This window comes from Drosophila pseudoobscura, chromosome 3 (genome assembly GCF_009870125.1).
Source record: "Drosophila pseudoobscura strain MV-25-SWS-2005 chromosome 3, UCI_Dpse_MV25, whole genome shotgun sequence".
Lineage (NCBI taxonomy): Eukaryota > Metazoa > Arthropoda > Insecta > Diptera > Drosophilidae > Drosophila > Drosophila pseudoobscura.
Genome location: NC_046680.1, coordinates 23,212,266 through 23,236,621, shown reverse-complemented (window position 1 = coordinate 23,236,621; position 24,356 = coordinate 23,212,266). Strand labels below are relative to the sequence as shown.

Below are 24,356 nucleotides of genomic sequence, written 5' to 3'. Positions count from 1 at the left end.
AAAAAATCGTTGAAAAATGCCACAAAAACCTCAAATTGTTTTTCTTTCTCACACTCCGCAGCACAGCCATGCGTCCTTTGACCAAACACACACACATACTCCCACGGCCCGATCCTGCTTAATCTAGCGTAAATTTTGTTGGCATCGTCAGGCCTGCGAGGTCGCCGCAAGCGGCCCAAAGCGGGGTATGGCGTGTGGATGAAGGGGAACGGATGGGAGTTCCAGCGATTAACACCAAACGCAAAAATACGAAAAGCGCACCCCACTCACACCTCACCTCTTCCCGAAACACAAAAAAAAATATTTAATACCAGGCTCAAATGAAAACAACAAAAATTGGTTAAGCATGAAATTGCGGTAGATTGCGTGCTTTTGGACACACAGCTGCCCCAATTGGTCCCAGAGTCGTGTGGTAAGCTCTACGTATGGGTTTGTTTATACAGACCTTAATATCCATACGTAGAAGATCGACAAATCGGCAAAAGACCTGCCTCTCGAATATCGACCTGAACAAATATCGATCACGAAAATAAAAGCAGAGCTCAGATCTGTACATTAGCAGCCGAGATATTGCCAAAGGTAAACTGCACTTAAATCGGCCGTCAAATGGTCGAAACAGAATACATTTCAGACCGCGCTACCAGGCGAGCAGAAAATTAAACGCCGCTTTCTTGAAACCCCATAGTACCATTATTTATTATGCAACCTGTAAAGTATGCAATGATTTATTTAACCAGTTGTGGTAAAAAATCAAATGTTCGCGAAGCTATATACAATATATATGTATGTATAATATACATTTCTGAACTCGCGACGAGTCTTACTATCAGTCTGCAGTCTCCAGCCAAACAAAACATTTTCATATTAAACGCGAAAAAGATTTCGAAATTTATTCATTTGCTGTTCATGACAATTTACACTCAAATTATGGATAATTTACAACATCAATTTTTAAATAATAAACATGCGACTTCCTGCTGTCAACCTGTTCTGACTCTGCTTCCGACTCTGTCTCGTCTGCATCTCTAATGCCAATCGAATTCGATCTTGGAAATCCCCTGCGCTTCGCAACCTGTTAGCGTTTTATTGGGTTGATCAACAGTGTTCGGCAGATAGGTATTTCGATTGGTCGCTTGAACTAAGTAAATTAACGCTGGCGACAGTACATACGTATTTAGTTTAAGGTTTGGGTAAGGTAAAATTGGTTCGGTTATGATACGATGCTTGAATAAATAATAGGTCATTGTGTGTGAGTACATAGTAATTTGCTAGCTAGTTCGATTTCTTCTCGTTTTCAGTTTTTCATTCACTCAGCTTTGATTTTCTGATTGAAGATTTGATTTACTTTGATATTTCATTTGATATGACGCATTTGGGTCGTTGATGTTTTAAAATTAAGATAACATTTTGTGCGGCACAATTCAAACAAATAAAAATAATAATAATTACGCAGAGGCGCTCCTACAATCCTTTTAAGATTGCTCTTGATTATAGTTAATTGTTGATTTGATTGATTGGTTGGTTAGTGTGCATGATCCCTGAAGTCAAACAAAATCAGCTGGTCGCAGGCTTAGCGCGCGTGATTCTTGCAGAAGGGACGTCCGCCCTTGTTGTAGAAGCTTTGGCCCTCCAGGTTCTGTTTGCAGTACTGTGGGAGGTACACGAGAAATTAGTTAAGGGCTCATCGAAGCAATGTCCCCCTCAGAGAGTACTCACAGTGCAGTTAAAGCATTGGCTATGGTAGTTGTGATTGAGGGCCTCCACCCATCTGTCGCCGGCTTCGACGGGGAAGCCGCAAGCGAAGCACTTGGTGGTGAACAGCTCGTTCCAGTCGGCCTCGCAATAGGCGTTGCCGTCCTCCAGGAAGAAGGGCCTGTTACCAAAGACCTTGCCGCACTGGCCGCAGGTGAAGCACTCCGGATGAAAGTGTTTGCCAATTGCGTTCAGGCAATCGCCCTGCAAGAAAGCATTGTTGTTTAGGAGACATAATTTCAAGTGATTTTGCCTTTTGACTAACCTTGATCTTGCCCGCACACTTGCTGCAGGTGGGGGCCAGATACTTCTCGAAGCAGTACTCGCAGTAGAGATCACCCTTCTCCTCAACGAAGCCGATATCCTGCAGGGGACGGCGGCAGTTGCCGTTCACACAAATGAAATGATCTGGGCACCAGATGCGTCCCAGCGCCGTAATGAAGGGTCCTCTGCAAAGACGTTTCTCGTGTTAGTTTTGAATTAATGTATGCAGAAAGATATCCAACAAACTAGAGCAAGGAGCAAGCGAGAACAGGGATACTTACGATGTGATCTCCTTATTGCACTGACAGCAGATGGGCCGCTTACCATCCTTGAGCAACTGACTTACGGCTTTCTCGTTCTCCTCGGACATGGTGTTCTGTCCCTCGCTGTGTGGTCCCAAGGCCTTCACGCTTACACTGAAGCTGGGAGCAGCACTTTCCTGATTATGCTGCTGAATGCTGCTGTTTGTGGCAGTGGCAGTCGGAGTGACATTGACAGTGGCAGTGGCAGTGGGTATGGTGACTGAACTGACGGCATTCACTGTATTGGAGCCCTGCTTTGGCTCGATGTATGATCTACGATCGGCTGCATGGGTGGCACCAGTGCGCCTTAAATTGTTTCTGAATGCCACTGGCTCGGGCGTCTGTTGTGGCGTCACCTTGCCATCATCACAAATATCGAGGATCCGGCTCATGGGATGCTGCGCAGGCAGCTCCATCTGCAGCTGCTGCTCGATACGCGGCACCTGTGGCTGGGCCTTCTGTGTGCCCATTTCTGCGATCGGCTCCTTCTGCGAATGCAGAGCCACCACGGACTGCAGCGCCACCGGCTGAGTGGGATCGATGTTCTTGAAGTCGTCGAGATCGAGGCGCTTGCGCACAATCATCGGACTCTTAGACAGGTTTGTGTTGCTATTGCTGCGCAGGCTCAGGCTGCTACCGGCGTGCGAGAGGGGAGCACTCGATCCGTTGGATCCACTGCCGGCCAGACGCGCCTCCAGCATGCTGGAGATGATCTTGCCCGCCTCCTGTATGAAGGCATTGGTCTTGTCGCTCATGTCGATCTTGCCAATGGACTCGGCCAGCATGGCAGTGGCATCCGCATCGACATCCATCGGCTGCTCGCCTTGGCTGGCCGGTAAGTCAGTTGCCTGCTGGATGGGTCGGGGCAGTGTGGCATGGTGGGGGTTTGCATGCGAATTAGTTTGCTTGACGGCGGCTGCAACGAACGGAGACAGAACACAGGGCGAGCGCGTTAGGTCACAGGCATGCAAATTAGTTGGCGAAACACTTAAAACTTAGTTAATAAAAACAAAAACAAAGGGCATCAGAGAACCCGCCTGACATCAGCTGATCACTAGGAAGCTGATCCTCGGAGGGCTCTATCTGATACTTAGATATAACAGCGGGTTAGAATCACTCTTAAAGAACATGGAGAACATCAACAGAACAGAGAACACAACGAGGTGGGGATGCCGCTCTTCACCTGATCTGCACGTTGCAGCTATTGCACAGAGGGATGCGCACTCCCGGTGCGGCGGCCTGGTTGAGGATTCCGCGTCCGCGCTTGGGTGCCGATGTGGCCCCGAAGCCGCCTTTGCCGTTCTTGATGCCACCACCTGCGGAACCATCGACATTAGAGTTCAAGTTCAAGTCGCTCAAGTTTGGCGGAAAGGAATCTGGCGCCGATGCAGCGGCGGTGATAATTGACTTGGGTGCTGCTGGAGCTTGAGCTGGAGCTGGCGCTTGAGCTGTGATGGAAGCGATGGATAGCCGAGAGGCCAGATTAGGTTTGCTGTTATTGCCGTTTCCAGGGACGTTGCTCCTGAAGGCCGAGCAGGCCTGGTTATTAGTCGTGGTAGTAATAGCAGAAGCTTTGGTTAGACTGGCGGATTGCGCTGATCTGGAGGCGGATGCTGATACAGATGATGATGCTATTGCGGATGCTGATGATAGCGATGAGGAGGTGGCTTTCGTGCTGCTCGAGAAGGCGCTCTGAGTGCGCTGCTGCTGCTGCTGTAGCACCGAAGACGAAGAGTATGCGGACCTCTGCTGTTGCGACTGCTCCTGCTGCATTTGCTGCTGCGTTAGGAACCCCGGCGGGGGAGCCAACTTGTTGGCCAATGACGCATTGGCTCCATAACCGGGCACAATGGACTCCACCGATGCCGGCTTCAGCGGGAACTTCGAGTCGAAGGTGGGCGATCGCAGCTGCGGAAAGTTGCTCTCTCCCATGGCGGAGGCTCGGGCACTGATGGCCTGCGACTGGCTGGTCAGGCTTGTGATCTCCTGCTCCAGGCCTGACAGGCGTCGCGCCTGATTGGCCACAAATCCAGTCTTTCCATAGGAGGAGCGACGGTCCGTGGACTCAGACTGGGACTGAGACTGGGCCTGGGACACCGATTGGGACTGCGATCCGGTGCGGATTTCGATTGTCTTGGCACTCTGGGTGCGCTCAAACTCTTCCGTGACCTTGCGACGGCGCTCGATCTGGGTGTTGCCCACCTGGGTCCTTGTCTGGCTTTGGCTCTGTGCTTGGTGCTGCTGTTGCAACTGCGAGGACTGCTCCCGCTGCTGTACCGTCAGATTTCCGATTTGGCGTTCTGTGAGCGTGTCCGGCTGCTGCGAGAAGCTTTGGCTGCCGGACTGGGTGCTCTGCTCGGAGTGGGCCAGCAGCTGGCCCTGGTAGCTCTGGCCCGTTGTAATGGAGCCGGCCTGGAGGCGCGGCGGAGTGGCCCCGACGGAGAGTAGATTCGAGTCCGGCTCCTTCATACGTGGCGCTCTAATGGCGGAGAGCGGATTTGGCGGCGGTCCTGGAGCTGGCGAGCGTGAGCGGTCGAAGCAGGGGGAGAGGGCCCTCTGGTCGTAGGCCCGAGCGTGGGTAGCCGAGCACTCTTCGAAGCATAGCTTCTCAGGCGTCTGGTAGAAGGGTATTATGGGCGCCGGCTTGTTGATCATCGACGGCGTGAAGGGCCGCGTGGGCGTCTGCGCCTGGTCGGGACGGTCGAACTCATCTAGCGATTGGAAAGCCATCGTTACTGGACCCGAGCGATCCTCGATTATGATGGGCACCGACGGCTGCGGCATTGTCTGTCCCCTGGGAGCGGTCTGAGCCACAGCCGTTGGCGCTGATCTTGTTCCCGGTCCGGATCCCGAGACCTGGGCTATGGGATAATGTACAGTGGAATCGATCGGGCACTGGGCACTGGGGATCGCCTTAGGGGCATCTACAAAGGCCAGCGGCACATTCTCGCGCAGCTCCTGTGGCTCCGGTGTACGGATGGGGCTCTGGGTGGGCAGCGATGTCCAGTTGCGCTGGTACTTGGGTATGGTGTCCGCCTTGTGGAGGCCGGATTGCACGGCTTTGCCCTTCAGGTGGCTAAGCGGGGATGGTGGCGGGAAGAGGATCTCCGAGTGCTCCAGCTCCTCGGCCGTCTCCTCAATCAGCTCTTGGGTCTCGTACTTGCTTAGGGCGGATGTATGTGCATAGGAGGAAGCGGTGGACGTTGGTGCAGCGAGGGAGGATTTGCCGTTGTAGGAGTTGTTGTTGTTGTTGGTTGTGGACTGTTGGACTGTGGAAGAGGAGTTGCTATAGGAAGCGGAAGCGGAACAAAGCGAGGTCGTGTGAGAATCGGAGTACCCCTGGCGTGTCTGGTTCTCTGTGCGTGTCTGTTGCGCGGAGGTCTGCTGCTGCTGCTCCTGCTGATGGGAGAGCTGGGACATTGCCTGTTGGTGTTGTTGTTGAGTTCTTAGTGTCTGTTGTTGAGCCTGTTGTTGAGTTCTCTGGCTCTGTTGAATCTTCTGTTGGCTAATCTGTTGTTGTTGTTGAGTTTGATAGAGTTGCTGTTTAGATTGTTGAGTTTTTTGCATCTGCTGTTGCGACATCTGACTCTGCTGGAGCTCCTGTTGGGATTGTTGTTGAGATTCTCGTTGCTGTTGCTGCAGCTGATTTATTTGATTCTGCTGGAGTTCCCGTTGATTCTGCTGGATCTGTTGGAGCTGCTGCTCAGTTTGTTGACTTTGCAGCTCCTCTTCCTTCTTGTGGTAGAAGTCGAGGCGCTTCTGGTTGCGCTGCTGCGCTTTGCAGTACTTCTGGTACTCCAGATCCGTCTCCGTCTCCCGGGAGCCGGAGCATATGGAGGCACGCGGCGTGTTGGTGGCTGTGGCATTGGTAGAGGATAACGGTTCGCGGGACGGCTGGAATGCTTGCATGGCCGCGAATGCCGACGACTTGCGTCGCTTCTCGGACTCCGTGGTGAAGTATTCCACAGAGTGCGGCGGTTCCGGCCGGATGCCGAGCTCCTCCTCGTGGTCGAGCACCTGAAATTCATGCTTCTTCAGCTCCTGCTGCTTCTGGTCCTCGTCCACTCGGTGGGTGGCATTCTCGGGATTCAGGGGGGTGTAGCCACGGTCCGGGGCCGTGCACAGAGCGTCGCACATGCTCAGGTGTTCTTTAGGGGTGGGCAGGTCAATCAGGTGGATGGGCACGTCGCGATCAAAGTGGCCCTCGAAGGGGCGATCGGGGGCGGTGGTGAGGGCGCTGACGAACGGGGACTTGGGACGGTAGTCGTCGCGCATGTACGGCTTCATGTCCATGGGCGGCGGCATGTACGGCTCGGTCTCCTCGGGCAGGGGGATGCCCTGGTCGGCAGGCGGGGCGAACCGCAGCTCGAACTCTGGTGCAGTGACCATGGCCTGGGTGAGGCGGGATCCACGGGGCGGGGATTCGCGCAGGAGTGCAGGTGGATCCGCCACAGGAGCGCAAACAGGAGCGGGAGGAGGAGGCGGTGGTGGAGGCGCTGGCGGAGCGGCTGCAGCTGCGGCTTCTTCTGCGGCAGCTGCCTCCGCTTCGAAATCGTCGCCGCAGGGCCGCGGGAAGGGGCACTCGACCAGGTGGAAGGGCACCTCGGGAGCCGTGGTCAGGACCCGGATCATGGGGTTGATCCACTCCTTGGGCATGGGATTGGGTATCTTGGAGGGTGGTATCTGGCGAACAGGCGCTATCTCGAACTTAATCTCGGGCGTGGGCTGGAAGAGCCGCTCGCTCTCGAGGATCTGAGAGCGATGCTCGATGACCAGACCCTCGCGATCCTCGCCTGCCTCCGGTATGGTCTCCAGCTCCGTGGGCAGCACCATCGGCAGCTCTTTGTACTCGGGCTCGTCGTTGAAGACGACGTGTCGCGTTGCTTGTGGCGCGGATGGGGCCGGGGCCGGGGCGGGTGTGGACACGGGACTGGGTGTCACCTCCCTTACCATGTCGATCAGCTTGTAGGTACTCAGGGGCACGGACAGCGAGTCGACGCACTCCTGGGCACTGCGCCTGCCTGAGGCGTACTCCTGCACGTCCTGCGCACTGCCGTACTCCACCTGGTAGTCGTCCATTTCGGAGCCGGACTGCTCCTGCATCTGGTAGGCCGCCGCTTGGGCCGCGTACATGCGCTGGTACTCCTCCGAAGTGGTCGTCGTAGTCGTCGAAGTGGAGGTGTAGCTATCCGAACTTGACTCCTGCTCCATTAGCCGCTGATTCGTCAGCTGAGGCGCCGAGTAGCTCTGCCACTGGGGAGCGGCCTGTGGCACTGATGCCGCTTGTGGCACTTGCTCTGGCTGCGGATCGAGGCGCGCCGTAACACTTCCGGGTGGCAGCGGCGGCACCTGCTGCACGGGATTGGCCACCACCACGTGCTGCGTCTCAGGGGGGGGTATGTAGAGGGGTGCCGCTGTGGGCGCTGCATGACTATCGTCCTGAGGCGGGGGCCAGGTGAAGCTGGAGCCGCGCTGCGATTGCCTGCTTGCGGCCAGTGCTACCTCGATGTCCATCTCGAAGCAGTCTTCCTCCTCGTACTCCGGCTGCAGGCCTTGCGGCTCCTCCACGCTTGCTCCTTCAGTGCGGACGCGGACACAGAAGCAGACAGCAGAGAGTGTTCCGTGTTTCGTGTATTGCAAAGTGTGTTGGGGGGATTTTGGTTAGTTTTGTACGGTTTGGGCAAATATAAGAGCAGAAAGAAATAAAAGACATTCGCTTGTTAGACGTTGTGAAAGCGGCGACGGCGGCGGTCCCGCAGCAGCTGTGCGGTGGCAGCGAAATGCAGCGGCGGGTAGGGTAGGGTGCCAAGAGAAAAGACTAAAGCTACAACTACAGCTAAACCATGAGGCAAGCGGCAGCAAAAAACAGCAGTAAACAGCGGTAAAGGTATTGGCAACAATGTAATCCCGGTTTTTCTACAGAGATTCAAATGGAATTAGTTTGTGGTTCAACAATCGCGCCGAGTGGTGTGCTGTGGTGTGGTGTGTGATATGGTATTGTGTGGTCTATTTGTCCTGTTCTAAGGCTATGTAGTAGCGTTAACTCAATCGAAGGACTTCATCGGAAACTTTTCCCCTTTTGAGTTCGAAGAAATCGGAACAGTCCAAGCGAAGCGGAAACTTTTACCCTTGTCTGCAGTTGACCATCAGCGAGACCATCCTCCCTCACCCACAAGTCCCTTCTCTCTGTGCATTTTGTTGACAGACAAATAACGGCGGGGGGAGCCCGGGTATCACTCCCCCCGTATCACTCGAATGCCGTAAAAAAAGGAGGGAAATATTAAATGCCATAAAACAATAGTCGAGACTGAGTGGAAGAAGAGCATTTTATGCCCCTTGCCGAGGCAAATACTCGTACATTTTTTTTATTTCTTCTTTTCGGAGCCATTTTCATGTGGCGCAACAATAAACACACACGCATGCAGAAGGAGGAGGCCGAAGTCCTGTACCTGTACCCTTTCATTGGCAAAAAAAGGATGGGTGTTCACGAATACGTGAAAGTGGAGGAAGCAGTAAGAAGGATCGATTCCAGGGAGCTTCAGAATAAAGTATATTTCCACGAGTACCCAGGGTATCTTCTAGTCGAAACGCTGTCTATACCCTACCCTCTGTACTTGTTCATATACACACAATATATGGTGGGGGGGTATGTGCTAGGCACGCATATTTACTTCCATTTTTTATGGGCCCACGTCTGCCTGCAACTCTCTTCGTATCGTTTCCCCCTGCACGGAAAAATGGCGTCGACAGGTAGTCATTGGATTTTATTATGCATAATTTGGTATTGGCTGTAATTTTGCAGAAATTGAAAATGGCAGAAACACACAACCAGGCCCAGGACGTGGAGCAGCACGTGGAGCAGAATCCACGACGGGGACCCCAGACTGTGGGACTCAGGACAAAGAAATGGTAGCATGGCAGAGAGCACCGCCACCACACAAATAAATAAAGAAACGAATGAAACGAAACGAAATGAAATAAAATAAAATTATTGCCGCAAATATTTTGTCATATGAAAAATGTTGGCAACAGAAACAGAAAGTTTTGGCCATAATAAGAGGCCGCCAGGGCATTCATTCGCGAAACTTTTCTCCTCTCATCTGTTCTTTATATTTATTATTCTGCTATTATTTGCATTATTACTAGGACTTTCTTTCTTAGTCTTCTTTTTTCGTGCTTTCCCCGAGACCAAAGGCATGCAAAGTTGTGCAAAGATGGAACATTCTTACGAGTAGCATAACCCAGGGCACCATTCGATTAGGTTTATATGTATGTACTATATAGAAAGATATAGCCAGAAACAGACGCTAGGCAGTTTGCTTGAAGGTTAAGGCTTGAAGCGTTTAAAGTATAGAGAGATTTCTTATAGAAAATGCGATTTCTGTGGAAGTACGGGATAATACAGATATTTTTAAACTGTCGCAAATTTATTTTGAGTAAAATTCATCAATTTTCCAATTAAATTAAAAAATTTTTTTTAGTTAGAAACCGCTCAAAGTGTGTCCATTTGAAGATTACTTTCCCTTTCCTCCCCTTTGCATGCCCTTTGCTGGTGGCTCGTGGGGGGGGAAGGATATCGGATCGGACCTTGGACTTGGCAGCAGGTGTAAACCTGGCCTAATACGATTGGTATTGGTAACCGTAACCTAAAAGAAGCAGAAACCAAAAGTTAGTCCGGGTATTATGGTTAATGATTCGCAGAGCGGTAAGCGAAACCCGCCCTCGCAGGGCAGAGCTTAGGCCGTAGCACAATAGTTTCCCCCAAACACCAACATCGAACCGGGCGTGGAGCTACGCGGGCCAGCCAAATGCAACCGATAAATCTCACGGCTGCCTCAAACTTTGACGAATGCCAGGCATGTGATGTATGGCCTCCTGGCACGCTCCAGCATGCGGCCCCACCGTAGGTGGAAGCGGGTGCTTGTTTGGATAATAATGGCTGGTAATTTATCTGCTTTCGTTTACATTTCCCGCCAGAACAGAGAGAGAGAGAAAGAGATAGTGTGTGTGGAGCATGGAAAGCATGTGTGTGTGTGTGGGGCTGTGGGGCCTGCTTGCCTGTGCGTGTCGGCATTTGTGTAACGCAAACATTTGTTTGCCAGCGCACATTTTTTCCCCCTGCCATCCAACCAACCATCCCTGTGGCATCACCGGGCGGATGCCACACTCTGGTGTGGCATGAGGCAGCAAATTGGAAGTGGATTTGCTTTTAGCTGCCGGCTTTTGCCAGTTTCTTGGCAGATGGAATAACGAAGGCCACAACCCCGACCAAACCTCAAATGATTGTTGCGGTTGTGCGTGATTTTCGCTTTGATTAGGAGATTGATTCCGCAGCCGAATGAAGATTTATGGGGCCAAAGAATCAAAGCCCCGAAGGGAGCAGCATAGCACTTTTTTTGTCCAGCGATAATTGTATTTTTAATTGCTTAACGAAAATGGCACTCGAAAAATTGGCTCAATAAATTGCGAGTGCCTGGAGAGAAGAGGAGAGTATTGTCGCTCCTGCTCCTGCTCCTCCTCCGTAAGCCCGGCAGCCATATTTGTTGTTAATTCATTTCCGTTATGACAGCCAACATCGTAGCGCCGTAATTGATAAATCAACAAACAACCAAAGAGCGGGAACAGAGATATGTACATAAACAAAAAATTCCAGAAATTGTTCCGCGTCGAAACCACACAGGCACAGTGTGGCGTGCAAGTATTCACCCTGAGAATGGTTCCCATATCCATGGATTTCTGAGTAAAACATATTTTACTTGTGCTAGTGCAGATTCTTCTGCCGTTGACTGTCGCGCTGGATGGATGGCTGGCTGGCCTTTGAGTATTTGCGATGCATTTAAAGTACTGTTCGAATTGGTTATTTTCGGTTTCGGGGGAAAAACCAAAGAACCCAAGAACCGACAGCCGCAGATGCAACGTGGCAATCCCGGAACGTGGCGTCGGCGGTGGAAAAACCGAATGGCAACAAGCGAATACATTTTATATAATTTATTTCTGTATACATGAATGGGTCTTGCCGTCCCGGGTTTCATTTCACTTTACGTATACGCCACGTATCATTGGTTGTCGTTTTGGTTTTTCCCCTCTTCTTCTCCTCTCTCTACGCTTTTCCCGCCCCTATCCCCTTTCTCTGTTCTGATTCGCTTTTGCATTCACAATTGCATTTCTCTTTCAGCACTCTTGTCGGGCCACACCGGAAGTGGAATCGGAAGAAGGCTGCTGCAATCGCACTGACATTGAATGTGCCGATACTGTCCCCACACCCCCTGCTCTTCATGTGCCATCCATTGTGTTGGTTTTAATTTCCCGTCTGGGCCTCATAATAATGATAAACACATTTTAAAATGTTTCCACCTATTGATTGAGTTTGTCAACAGAATGTTTCCATTAATAAGCGCTGCAGATTTCGACTGCTGAGTCCTGAGTCCTGCTAATGCAATTCATTTGCTGTTGTTGTTGTCTAAATGAGTGAATGAATGTTCGAATGTGTATTTGTGAGTTTATTTGTGTGTGTGTGTGTGTGTATGTGTGTTTGTGTGTGTTGGCGCTTTAAAGCAACTCAAGAGCAACTGAATAAAGTGCATAAAAGTGCATCTATTGATTCGGCTGCGAGGCTATGAGTGAAATTTTTTGCTAAAAAATTCAACAACAGGCAGCAACACTTTTACCTCTATTGATGTTGTTTTTGTTAAAAGTGCTATAGTTGTTGTTGTTGGTGAATGATGTCTGAGACAGGGACTGACTCTGAGTATTATAATTAGATCCCATTGGGTAAGAGTTTCTATACTGCTGTTTTTGCTGCTGCAGCTGCTGTTGTTGTTGTTGGTATTGTTGTTGCTGATAGTGTTGCTGTTGTTGTTGGTATCTTACATTACGACCTACATGTGTATATATATATATATACAGCATAGATATAGATAGATATATATATATAGTTATATATGTATATATGCAGGATAGAGTGTGTAACTTAAACTATGCCAAAATTCTTTGCTGCAGCCACATTTGCCAAATAGTTTCTCATTTACGTGCACAGTATGCAGTTGTTTAGGGGTTCAGGCGTTCCGTCGAGGAATATAACCATAGAATTGTTTTAGCTCTCAGTAAATTTTGCCAAAAAGCATTTCGATAATGAGGAAGGACTGTTGTTGTTGTTTTAGTTCTGGGTTCTGGGTGGTTTTGATTGTTTGTTTTGCGCTCAATTCTGTTGTTAAGTTGGTTAAGTCATGTGCAATTTATTTCGAATAAAAAAACTCCATCATCATTATAAACAGAAATCCGGTTAATACTAAACAACAATCAATGGATCGACTCGATCTGTATGTTTGTCCGTCTGTCTCTCTGTCCTGGAGTCCGTTTGAGAGTCCGTGTCTCTGACTAACTAACTAGCTAACAAACAAACAAAAAAGGAACTGCAACTGGAGGATATATCACGCTCATATAAACATAGTATTCGTAATCGTAATCGTATTCGTGGTGGCTTAGCGACTTAGGGACCTAAGCTTATCGACTAGACCCATTCACCCTCCGAATCGGGCGAATCAGCCTTACCTTGATGGCCCACATTGGTGCGGGGCAGGGTGGCATAGGGGTTGCCACCGGCCGCTGGGCGCGGTGTTTGCTGCTGCTGCGGCGAATACGCGACCGGCGACTTGGGTGCGGCACTCGGTGGCCCGGCGGCGGCTCCGTAGGGACGAGCATAGCCCTGGTTTACCTTCGAGAAGAGAGGGCGTGGATTAATATACAGAGCATGGCATAATCATTACAACACTTCAAACAACACTGGACGGAACTTGCTCGGTTAGTTATTGTCTAGTTTCTGGCGGGGATCGTAGAGTTTAGAGCTGAGCAGCAGCGCGGCGCGGCGCGAGAAGAGCGGATTGCTGAGCACCTACCTTGTAGCTGATGCCCGGCCCCTTGCCGGGTGCCTGTACACTGCGTATCACGTTTCCCGTGAGGGTAACATACTCGAAGGCCGGATCGCCGGGGACGGCCGTTGGTTGAGCATTCATTTGGCCATAGATCGATGATGGCTCATCGGACATATTGCCTGTGAAGGAGGATATTCCTGCTGCTGTTGCTTCTGATGCTTGTACAGTGGGGTTTGAGCTTGAGCTGTCAACTACTGTTGCTGCTGCTGCTGCGGCTGTTGGGAGCGCTGCTTGGGGGCTTGCAACCTGATGCGAATTAAATTTCAATTGATTAGCAAGTGTCGCCGTCAGCGCTGCCACTAGCGGCTGCTGTTCCGTTGTGGCTGCCACAGATGACGTTGCAAATGGCTTGGCTACGGTGTTGTTGTGTCTGGGTGGGGCGTGTGCTGTGGTGTTGCTGTTGTTGTTGGTGTGGTGATGCTGGTGCTGCAGCTTATTGGAATACTCTTTCAGCAATTGGTTGTACGCATTATGGCCCTTGTTCTGCGTTTTCATGTCGTTCTCATTCTGCGCCCCAATCCTGCTGTTCGCCTCTGCTCGCTCCGTTCGCTCCACACGGAAGGGCGTCTGGGCTGTCTGTGGCTGTGGAGGGGGTGGGGGTGGCGGCGAGAGCGGCATTGTGTAAGTATCGGCCTGAACACCACCACTGCCACCCACCGCACTCACGTCCAGCGACGTGGACGAGCCCGAGGTCTGGCGCGAGTGCATGGGCGAACCGTAGGCGTAGCGGTCCCGGTCCAGGTCCAGGGAGAGCGTCGAGGAGCTTTGCTGGCTATGGCCCGCCCCACTGGCGCTCCCGCTCCCGCCCACGCCGGAGGACGAGGAGCCACTCGAGATGGACGAGAGGCTGCTGTGGGTGCGTGTGTGCTGTTGCTGCTGCTTCTGCGGATGCGGCGGTTGCTGTTCTGGCTGTGGCTGGACCTGGATCTGGACCTGGACTGCTGTCGCTGGCAGAGCCTCCTGCGGCTCCTCCTCTGTCTCTGTCTCTACCTCGTACTGCAGCAGCTGGGTGGGCGACGGCGGTGGCGGCAGTGGCAGCTCGCCACCGGCTTCTACGACCTCTGGCTCAGGCTCTGGCTCGGGTTCGGGCTAATGTGTTAATGCGAGCACAGGCATGTTAATGGGCAGCAGGCAGGCATGGATTCAGGATTCGGCGGGATACACGGAAACAGAACTCGGGTTAATAAAGGCAGTTAATGAGAATGCAGGTGGTTGCGGAATGCGGATACGGAATGCCAGTAGAGTGGAGGGCAACGAGGACTACGGCTGACAGTCGACACTTGCCGTGTGTTTTCTGTGTATCTATGTGTGTGTGTTCTAAAAATAGCTAATAGGTCAAGGTCAATTAACTAAGCAAAGAAAACAAACCCCCCACCCCATGAAATCAGCAGTAAACCCGAAAAAGAAGCCTGAAAGAAATATCTGTATTCTTTATCCTATATATCCCATATTCGTGTGGTATTCCAATAGGTCTGGGATTATGCAACATCAACTGCTGAGTAAATTTACAGGAAATTTACTGCACACTTGGGAGTTTCGACTCCCTCTCGGTTCGATAATATTCAATATTTAATATTCGATGGTCGCTGGAGATATATCGCTATATGCTATCGCTTTCCGAGTGTCCGCGGGGACACGCATGGACACGGACGTTCGCGGGGACACCCGTTCGAGGACTAGAGGCGCACTGTCGACGAACTGTTCGCGCCAAAGGTGCAAAGAAACTGCGAAATCGGGCCCAAAACCGAAACTGCAGCTGGCAGTATCTCTGGCAGTGCCTCTTGTCACGGCGACGTAACAGCTGGGTTGGTGTTTTTTTTATAGCCAGAAGAACTCTCTGCTCTGCCAAAAAACCGAAAATAAAAAATAATACCGCCTGGCATATATATTTAGCATTCAGCTTTTAGCTTTTCGATTCCGCAGCCATTGCACATTGCACATATTCGCGAAATGCGCTGGCAGAGCGAAGAGTCAGTAAGTGAAAGAAATTCACATGAAATCAAATCAAAAAAACAAATAAAACCCCACTGACTACTTGCTAAGTGTGGACCCCAATGATATTTAAAAGTAATGCAATCAATCTGATGCTGATTCTGGCGATCTGTCCGCAATTGATTGGAGACTCTCTGTCCTGTCCCCCTCTGATCTTCTGTTGTCCAATAATCAGCCGTAGGTCTCGATCCCTTTCGCATTCAAACGGAAACGGAAACAATAATTCCATGCAAAAATACATACACACAAACACATATAAAGACACAGATACAGGCAGAGACAAGGCAAATGAATTCAAGCGTTTGTTGCATTTTCATTTGATCGTTTTGTGGCCAAAGAAAAGTGCGGAAGGAAAAGCCGAGGAAAACGTAACGCAAAGAAAAGCAAAGAAAATAGTAAACGAGAAGCGTTTTTTTTTTTGATAAAATTGCACGAAATATTTGAACTTCTTTGCCGGCAAACTTAGTTTTTTTTTTCTCCTTGGCAATATGATAAAATTGATTGAAGAACAAAAGAAGAAGAGAACAAGGGAGGGGTCGAAGCGTTGGATACCCTTCAGAGCTTCCGTTAGCTGAGCTTCTGATAGGTACACATGTGCCCAAGAAGGAGCCTCTCGAAAACTGATATAAAATCAGATGGCAGATGGAGCATCTGTCGGGTCTTTCCTTTCATTTTTCTTTCAGTTTTCACCTGGCCCAAAGCATTTGCCTTATCTGAGGCCCCCCGAACACGTGTCTGTGTCTGAGAGTGTCTGTGTGTGTCTGTGCATGTGTGTTTTTGACATAATTGTTTTAGCCATGGCAAGGAACAGTTAACAGGCAACAGTCAACAGTTAACAACTAACAGATCTTCCTGGGACCTTTAACGTTACTTACCGGTGACGGGGCCGGGGTCGAGTTGCCATTGGAGTAGCCGTTGCTGCCGTAGCCGTGCGAGCTCAAGGCCGACGAGATGGTGTTGGCCGACAGCTTGGTATTGCTGCAACGAGATGGAAAAGATATTCAATGTTTGATTGTGGCTCCACTCGATAAATCTGCCTTAATTGCCCCGTCAGTTAATTGGCCCCAATGGCAGCCCTGCCCCTACGACATATAGTAGTACAAGCCTTTTAATTAAATTGACTTTGAATGAAATTCGAAATTTAGCAAATAGCACGGAAAAACCCCACAATAAATTCCAAATGTCAAATGCAAATTGCATCTGTCGCCCGCCTGATGGCCAAGGAGACAGAGGGGCCGAAAATGTCGCACACCCTTTGAAAGATCATATCGAATGCACTCCCAACTATCCATACGCCACTGATGGAGGTCCAAGTGCCGAGTATGGGGCACTGGCAGACAGGCACATGTTGCCAATTCATTTATTAAAAAATTTGTGGCCCAGCCGATGACACGTCAGCAGAGTAATCAGTGTCGCCTCCATTCCCCGAAAACATAGGGCCAACGGGAGGACCAGTCCAGTCATAGGAAAGCCGACAATGGATATGCTCTATATGAGATTCCCAAGGAGATGAATCCTACCAGAGAAAGGAGGGGTAGGGATACGAATGGTTCTTCCACTTCGGTTCCATGAATATTCGTACACTCCCTTGGCATTAGTCAGGAGAATTAAAATACCCTATGGGCAGGGCATTCCCAATTGGCGCTCCACCATCCATATGTATGTAAATATGTGCATGGTCGAATTTCGTCACCAGCCTGTCAGACGTGTTTTGGCATTCACCGATTCGCACTCGCTTTCGCATTTATTTATATTTCGTTTTCATATGTGCCCCCCCGACGCTGCCTCTACCCCTGAAAGACCAGGGTTTCACCCTCACTGCCCAATTGGCCGTGCAATCGGACACAACCGACTGCAACTGCAACCGAACAGAGGCAATACCCTTTGATCACTTACGGCTTGATGGGGATGGGCACGTAGCCCTCAGTGCCGGCGGGTGGATTGTTCTGGGCAGCCTGCCTGGCGTGGATGTCGCAGTAGAGCTTATTGTTGAAGTTGTAGTAGCCCTGGTTCTTCAGGGAGGTGCCACAGGTGGCACACTTGAAGCACTCCACGTGCAGATTCTTGTCCTTGATGCGCACAAAGACGCCACTAAAGGGGAAGGGGGTAAAAAGAGAATGATTTTATTAAATAAATTATATGGTTGTGAGGGCGGGAGCGATGAGATGCCCTTCAAGGGATTGCAATCTTCTTTGAAAAGCCTTTCAATCGATTACAAATCAATGATTGACTGAATGACTCTGTCTCTCTTTCTGGATGGTTCTTCTTTTTGCATTCGTGTATGTGATAGACACAGCCTCTACGCTGATACCCGAATTGCCGGACAGGGCGCATCTGTCGTGAGGTAATGCGGGAAATGTGTAAAAAGCTATAATGAATTATCGAATTAAGCTCTGATGCGCAAGGGACGGGGTTTCGGGGGTACTTATACATATATGGGGGAGCCAATTAAATTGGCATACAAATTAATACAAATGATGATTCCCATGCGTTGTGTGGAGCGCGGGGTGGAAGTGTCTGGGGCTGGTCTGGCTGTGGGCTCAGGTGTGCGGTCGGGCTTTTGTAATGCGGAGGACTGCATCAATTTTAAACAATTGACTTCGTTGGGCGTCCCATGAAATAAAAGCAAATTAAAATGCACAGTCTCGTATACGGGGATACCGGGACATGGGGGTGGCACACACGGACGCGGACACACAGACACAGAGGCGGGATTCAGACTCATGAATTATCATTGAACATCGAACAAATCCTTACACAATGCCCACGCCGCACAACTGACACGCCGGATGTCCGCTGGCGGACAATGGCCGCGGACGCCCCCCGTCGCTGGCCAACGCTGCGGCGGCCGCCTCCATGTCGGCCTTGTACTCGGGCCCCTGCAGGGCCGGGCAAATCGGCAGCACAATGATGCGCGGATCAGTCTGCTCCTGCTCCTGACCTGCCCCCTCCTGGGACTGGGCCTGTGGCTTGGCCACCGGCAGACTGGGCCTGTGTAGAGCAGCGGGCGCCAAAGAATTCGACTGCATAGGGATGCCAATCCGCTCATCCTGATGCTGGTGGTGCAGCGGTGTGCGTCTCTCATTGCCTCCGATGGCATGGCTCTGTGTCCAATAGAAGTTTGCCGGACTGTGGGGTTCTACATCGTCATCATGTTCATCGTTTGAATCGGCGTTGAAAATTCAATCAGTAATATAGAAAATTTTCGGGGTTTGTGTGTTGTGTGCTGTGTTTGTTGGTTAATATATATCCGCTGAGCCACGCCCGCCCCCCTTACAGTTTACTGCTAGGAAGTCCAACCGCTGACCTCTTCCCTATGCTAGTCAGATAATTGCATGAAATTAGTTACTAATGAGGTTAACAACGCCATACTAGAGGGAGGAGGCAGTGCTACTGCCGTTAGTCAATGTTTTCACATACACAAATGTTGGTATATAAATCAATGAGAGTCAGAGATAGTTAGAGAGAGCCTAAAAATAACACTCAACAAATAAGGTAACCGAAAAGAGACACACTCCGTTTTTGTTTCTTTTCCTGCGCTCCATTTCGCTCGATCATAGGCTGCAAGTGTTTGGCATGCGCATGCGTGTAAGCTTGCGCTCGAGAGATAAGCTTCTGCAAAGAGATCGTCGTCTCTCTCTCGCATCAACGAAAGTTCTTATTGTGAGACAGACTTGTTCAGACGTGCACAACCGAATGCGCAAAACAGAAACGAAGAAGAAATGTATTCGATTTAGGTACAGTGACGGTTGAGAGTTATTTACTAGCTCTGATGATATTACGAGAAAGGAAAGAGGATAGCAGGAGCAAAAACGACTTACGTAATAAGGCGCTCGCATTCGGTGCAAATGTTCTGGCCCGTTGGGAGTCCGCCGGTGCTTGGGGGTTTTGGGGTGTTCACGGGGGCACTGACATGGCGAGTCGCATTCGATTGCTGTTGTTGAATTTGTTGTTGTTGTTGATGATATTGCTGTTGTTGTTGGTGTTGTTGTTGGTTGTATTGCTGTTGTTGATTGAATTGTTGTTGTTGGGGTTGTGCTTGATGGTGTTGTTGTTGTTGTTGGTGAACATCATGCTCGTAATTGCCAAAAGCTGTGAGAAGTGTTGTATACGCAAAATGTTGGTGTAGTTGTTGTTGATTGTTCATGTTTTTGTTGGTGTATTACAACATATGAAAAAGAGTTTAAACATAAAACATGAGTTAGACGGAAAGATAGAGAGAGATACACAGAAAGAGTTTGTACAAGTTTCAGGGTATCTGCGGTGTATTTCATTCAATGTATTGAAGAGATGATCTATGTATGTAGCTTAATTCCACTAAAATGAACTACGATTAAAGCTGTTCCTTTCAAGGCAAAATACTGATCCAATCCATTTACAACGCAAATCGAAATACATACACAAACAAACAGGAAATTTGAAATCTAATCCTAATGACCTTTTCCCACATCCAATGGACTTTCCTAAAATATTGATGACATATTAATAATTTATTGTGTGTTCCTCAATGACCAAACTATTGTACTTTGAAACTAGCGAGTCTGTATCGGATGACTTTGAAATTGTTGGAGAATATACATACATATGTACATATGTATGTATATATTTATAGAAAATGATTGGGGGGGGGACTTTTATTTGTGTGTGGAGTGGACTAGAAGTGTGTCTTTAGATAGAGAAAACGAAAGTCCATTTCCTTGTGCCGGTCTGAGGGTTTGAACGACAAAAGAACAGAAAATTAAGTTACGTTGAGAAGCACACGCATTAGAGCTGTTTCAAGGTCTCTGCTGGTCGTTTTAAAAAAAGACTCAGGGAAAAAGAGAAAACCGATTAGAAAATCGCTGGCACTCGGCCCACGGCCAATGGCCACCACCACCCTCCTCTCTTGCTAGAGTATGTCGCCCAGTGTGTCGCTTACAAGCGGATTGGCGCCATCGTTCAGGATGAGGAGCAGGCGGGCCAGCTCGTAGTTGGGGCAATTACCTGGAGTGGACTGGCCGGTTTCCTCCTCGCGCAGGAACTTCAGCACCTCTGAGCGATCGCCCTGGTATTCCTTCTCGTTCTTCTTGAAGTTGACGCTGCAGGGGCGAGAAAGAGAGATGGAAAAGGTTGTGTTAGACATTAAGGAGTGCATACTTTTCGGCACTCGCGCTTAGCCCGAAAGTATGCCGCGCGAGTGAGTCGTTACGTTACGCATCCGACGCGTTGGCCCGTGGAAACGAGTCGAAAGAACCAGGACAGTGTGAGAAATCCCCCAAAGAAATTAAGCTCAAAACGCGTGCGAGTCCCACGCGTGCGTTTTGGCACACCTCCCCTCTAACCCACACAAACCTCCACGGTAACTGCCACAAGAAAAAAGGCACTTGGCCTGGCTCCAGCTTCAGCTCCGTCTCCGTCTACGTCCTGCTATCATTTGCCAAATTCCACTCACCGTTAGACCAGCCTGCGGTTGTTAGTTCTACTTTTTCTGCTCTCCCCTCTCTTTTTGTTTCTTGGCGCCACAAAAGAAACTCGCGAGCAGAGAGCGAGACAGCGAGAAAGAAATAGGAAGACGGAGGGGAAAAGCAAACCAAAGCACAGAAAAACAAGAAAATTTTAAGTAAAACTTCCTGATATTTTGCACTGTCACGGCTGTGGCCCAGACAGTTGTTTGTTGCCTTTTCCCGCCATTAACCCTTGTCGGTACGAAACAGAACGGAACGGAACGAAAAGTAGGGGAAAACTTACCCGAGCACACCGCCAGCCAATACCTCCGCCTGGGCCGAAAGTGTTTCCGCAATAGATTCATCGCTGTAAATGCCAACCGGGGTGTTGTATTGTTTATTGACAATGCTCTTCACGCCGCCATCGCCGCCACCATTGGCCTGAAATCATAGATAGGGGAAAGAAGGATAACGAACGGGGACATATCGTATATTTGGGGGTATTTTTCAAAGTCTGTAATGTGTGAAAGGAGCAAAATGATTGAGAATGGCAAGAGTCTCAGATAATCTTTGATTGCTCTTCTAGCTGTGCTTTTTTCCAGGACTCTACAGGAGTCGGGAGGTTCTCTTCTTTGTTATTCTCGTAATTATAAGAGAGGCAAAAACCAGCCCCACCCCTTCAGCCTTTTCCCTTGCGCTTCTCAAATTGTTTTTCCCTAAAATGATTCCGCCTAAAATGATCCCAAATCAATTTCATGTCTCTTGCTGTTGTCATTTGAGGTATGGGGCTCAGAGAGGGCTGGCTATTATTATTCATAACAATAAAATATACGTAAATGTATGCATATCACACACACAAGAGAGTAAGAGATAGGCATTGGTATTACTATGCATGGCATGCCCCCAAACAGTCCGAATGGGGATGGAAGGTGGGTATCTGTTGTTGTGTGTGTGGTGAGACCTTTTGCACATTAATTCTTGCCAGGCAAATAATCCTGGCACTCATATTCATTACTCATTCTGACACTTTTCAAAACTACGCACAAACAGAGAGACAGTCATCGTATAAATGCAAATGTTGTCAACTCCATACAAAAGCAGGGGCACCGAACCCTAGTCGAATGAATAGGGAAAACCAAACCCACAGACAGACAACAAAATAAACGGAAAATGTGTCAGGAAGTTCGGTCCTCGGAGCGGGAGGGGGAACCGTGCTTGGAAGGATTCCAACTATCAACATCATTGGTCATCATCAGGACACATCACCAGCATCAGCATCAGCTGTGTGGTAGCCTGACGGCAGTGGTTGTTCCACCTAAAAGTTTCAGCACTCCCAAGTTTTGGGCTCCCTGCAGTTTATGAATTTTATAAATGATGTTCCACCACCTCGGCCAACACTCCTGCTCCCAGGAGGGACTCCTAGGATGTGGGATGTTTGCTGTGGAAGGGGGATGTGGGATGGGCTGCCCGCAAATGTGTGCTACACTTTGTATGATTGCAAATTAGTAAACTTACAAATGGACGGGCCGAGTTGTTGTAGCCGCAGCCAATGTGCTGGCTGTCCTGTTGTTTGTGAGCCAGAGAGGTCTTCGTCACCGTCTGCAGATAGGGGGAGTTTGCCTGCGGCACGTTACCGGTGGGCGTCACCTGTGGCCGCCAAGTGGAGCCACCGCTAAAGGGTATGCAAGAGAGCCGTTCGATTAGGGGAATCTACAAATATGTATATGTATATATATGCTAAAGACTGCCACTTACCGCTGCACTGTGATGACAAAGTTATTGCCGGAGCGCACCACCGTATCCTGGGCATCCTTGTGCCGGAAATTGAAGACATCAACGTCGTTGATCTTGATGACCGCATCGCCGGGCTGAAGGCCAGCCTGTTCGGACAAGCTGCCAGCGTTAACCTGCAACAAAGCAAAACACAATTCAGAAATCGGGCCCAGTTTCTCTCTCCTGCGATTAGTTCTCCACTCCCGTTAGTTTCAGCTTCAATTTGAGCCATAACTCATAGCCAGGGGCCTGCCAGAATGAATTTATTATGCTGCAACTGCAAAAATTATGAGGCAGCGATCCGAATCCGCTCAGATGCGGATGCGGTGGCTCAGGCTTTTGGCGGATGTTTACTCTCTCGCTTTCCCGTGGAAATATCTGTATCTGTATCTGCCAGCTATAGCCGTGTATCTCTATGGCAACTAGTGCGGCAAAATTTTAGTTTATAGGCGATGCTTTTGTGTGCGTTTGGGATTCTTTTTTCCAGGGGTTTGTTTTCATCATTTATTTATTTCTATATATACTGTGTAGGTCTGTGGGGAAATTGTGCGGGAAAAATGCCATAAATTTCACACGATTAAAATCGTAAAAGTTACGTTGCGCGATTCTCCTGCGTGGGGCCGCCGTGTGGGCGGCACTGACGCATACAAAAATCTCTTGGAATGAAGGCTAATTGAATTTCTTAACACTTAGACAAAGACTAAACCCAAAAGGTAGCTCCATTTAGTGAAGGAAAACTTTGTTGGAAAATACCATATTATTCTTCCCTTTCCCCGGCGCCTTTAAAGCGGCTTAAACTTCCAGTCTGGGCCCCTCTGTCAGGCGCCTGTCAATGTCGCTTCATCAGCCCAACTAACCAACTAAGCACATAGATACACAGACGTGTATGTGTGTGTGTGTTTGTGTGGACTCCACACATAGATACACTCATCAAGCTAAAGTCTACAACCACAAAATACAGCCACAGAGGAGCTGCAGGGACAGACACACACCGACAGAACGCTGTTGCTGCTGCTGCTGCTGCGGCTCCTCCTGTTGCTCCTCGACTCCTCGGTCAGAGGGGGCTCAGGTGTGCCCAAAATTATACGCGCCATGCACGTATCCACTTTGGCAAATTGTCTGTTTATCAGACAACTGGCAGGCCCAGTCAGTCAGACCGTCTGCCTGTCGGTGCAGGTCCAGGTCCCATCTCGACTCGACTCCAGTCCAGGGTACATTCCACAAAGCACAGGGCAGAGCGACCTATTTTTCCCGTTCCAGGGGCCCTGCCTTACCCTATTGAATGTACCTTGGGACTCATTGGATCGCTCTCCCGCTCTCTCTCTCTCTCTTCCTCCCCCTCTCTCTGGGATCTCTCTGTGGTCGGTTTATATTTACACAAAACGGGGCGACGTTCGTGCAAAAACAAATACAAACTCACACACACTCTCACTTGGCAGAGATGTATGTATGTGCAGTGTTGTGTATGCGTGTGTGTGTGGGCATAAATATTTCATTGGCGCACTCACCAAAGCGAGAGACACCTAAATTTTGTAATATTTACAAAGTTGCCAAAAATATCGATTCCCCCGAAACCCACGAACTTTCGAACCGCATCGAAGGCGAATCCACAGCCGAATCCACGATGAGAACCGCCGACAGGTTAAGCAAAGTAAAAGCAGAAGCCAAACCCGAACCCAAAACCCAATCCCGGACTCACTCCAATGCCAAATCCAAGTCCATATCCGACGTGTGCTGTTGACATGTTCATTTTCTTGCTGGCTGCGAGGGAGACAGAGGGCAGTGGGGATGGGCTGTTGGCGGTTGGGAAAATTGAAATTGCTTGGCCAAGGTGTTGCCCAGACAACCAACTGTCCCGCTTCCCTTCCCCTCCACTCGAAATCAGAATCCAAATCAAAAGCAAAGCGAACGTGGCCTGC

The 24,356-nt window shown here is 49.6% G+C and overlaps 1 protein-coding gene across 17 annotated transcripts in view; it reads right to left on the bottom strand.

Moving 5' to 3' along the window:
- Window positions 1–856: 856 nt before the first annotated feature.
- Zasp52 (Z band alternatively spliced PDZ-motif protein 52) overlaps window positions 857–24,356 on the bottom strand; it is a 56,465-nt gene continuing 32,965 nt past the window's right edge. The window contains exons 4-17 of one of the 17 annotated variants that reach the window (XM_015185361.2): window positions 22,420–22,571; window positions 22,180–22,336; window positions 20,969–21,105; window positions 20,225–20,319; window positions 17,999–18,380; window positions 17,138–17,332; window positions 16,117–16,219; window positions 13,214–13,495; window positions 12,870–13,032; window positions 11,987–12,196; window positions 3,502–5,029; window positions 2,018–2,201; window positions 1,717–1,956; window positions 865–1,648 (exon numbers count right to left, since the gene is read on the bottom strand). In XM_015185361.2, the coding sequence (XP_015040847.1) occupies window positions 1,571–1,648; window positions 1,717–1,956; window positions 2,018–2,201; window positions 3,502–5,029; window positions 11,987–12,196; window positions 12,870–13,032; window positions 13,214–13,495; window positions 16,117–16,219; window positions 17,138–17,332; window positions 17,999–18,380; window positions 20,225–20,319; window positions 20,969–21,105; window positions 22,180–22,336; window positions 22,420–22,571 (3,906 nt within the window). In that variant the 3' untranslated portion in view covers window positions 865–1,570. Of the gene's footprint in view, window positions 1,649–1,716; window positions 1,957–2,017; window positions 2,202–3,501; window positions 7,895–11,986; window positions 12,197–12,869; window positions 13,033–13,213; window positions 13,496–14,758; window positions 14,975–16,116; window positions 16,220–17,137; window positions 17,333–17,998; window positions 18,381–19,062; window positions 19,334–19,389; window positions 19,949–20,224; window positions 20,320–20,968; window positions 21,106–22,179; window positions 22,337–22,419; window positions 22,572–24,356 lie in introns of those variants that run through there. The other 16 variants (XM_033377809.1, XM_004444530.3, XM_001362043.4 and 13 more) reach the window with 16 other exon arrangements.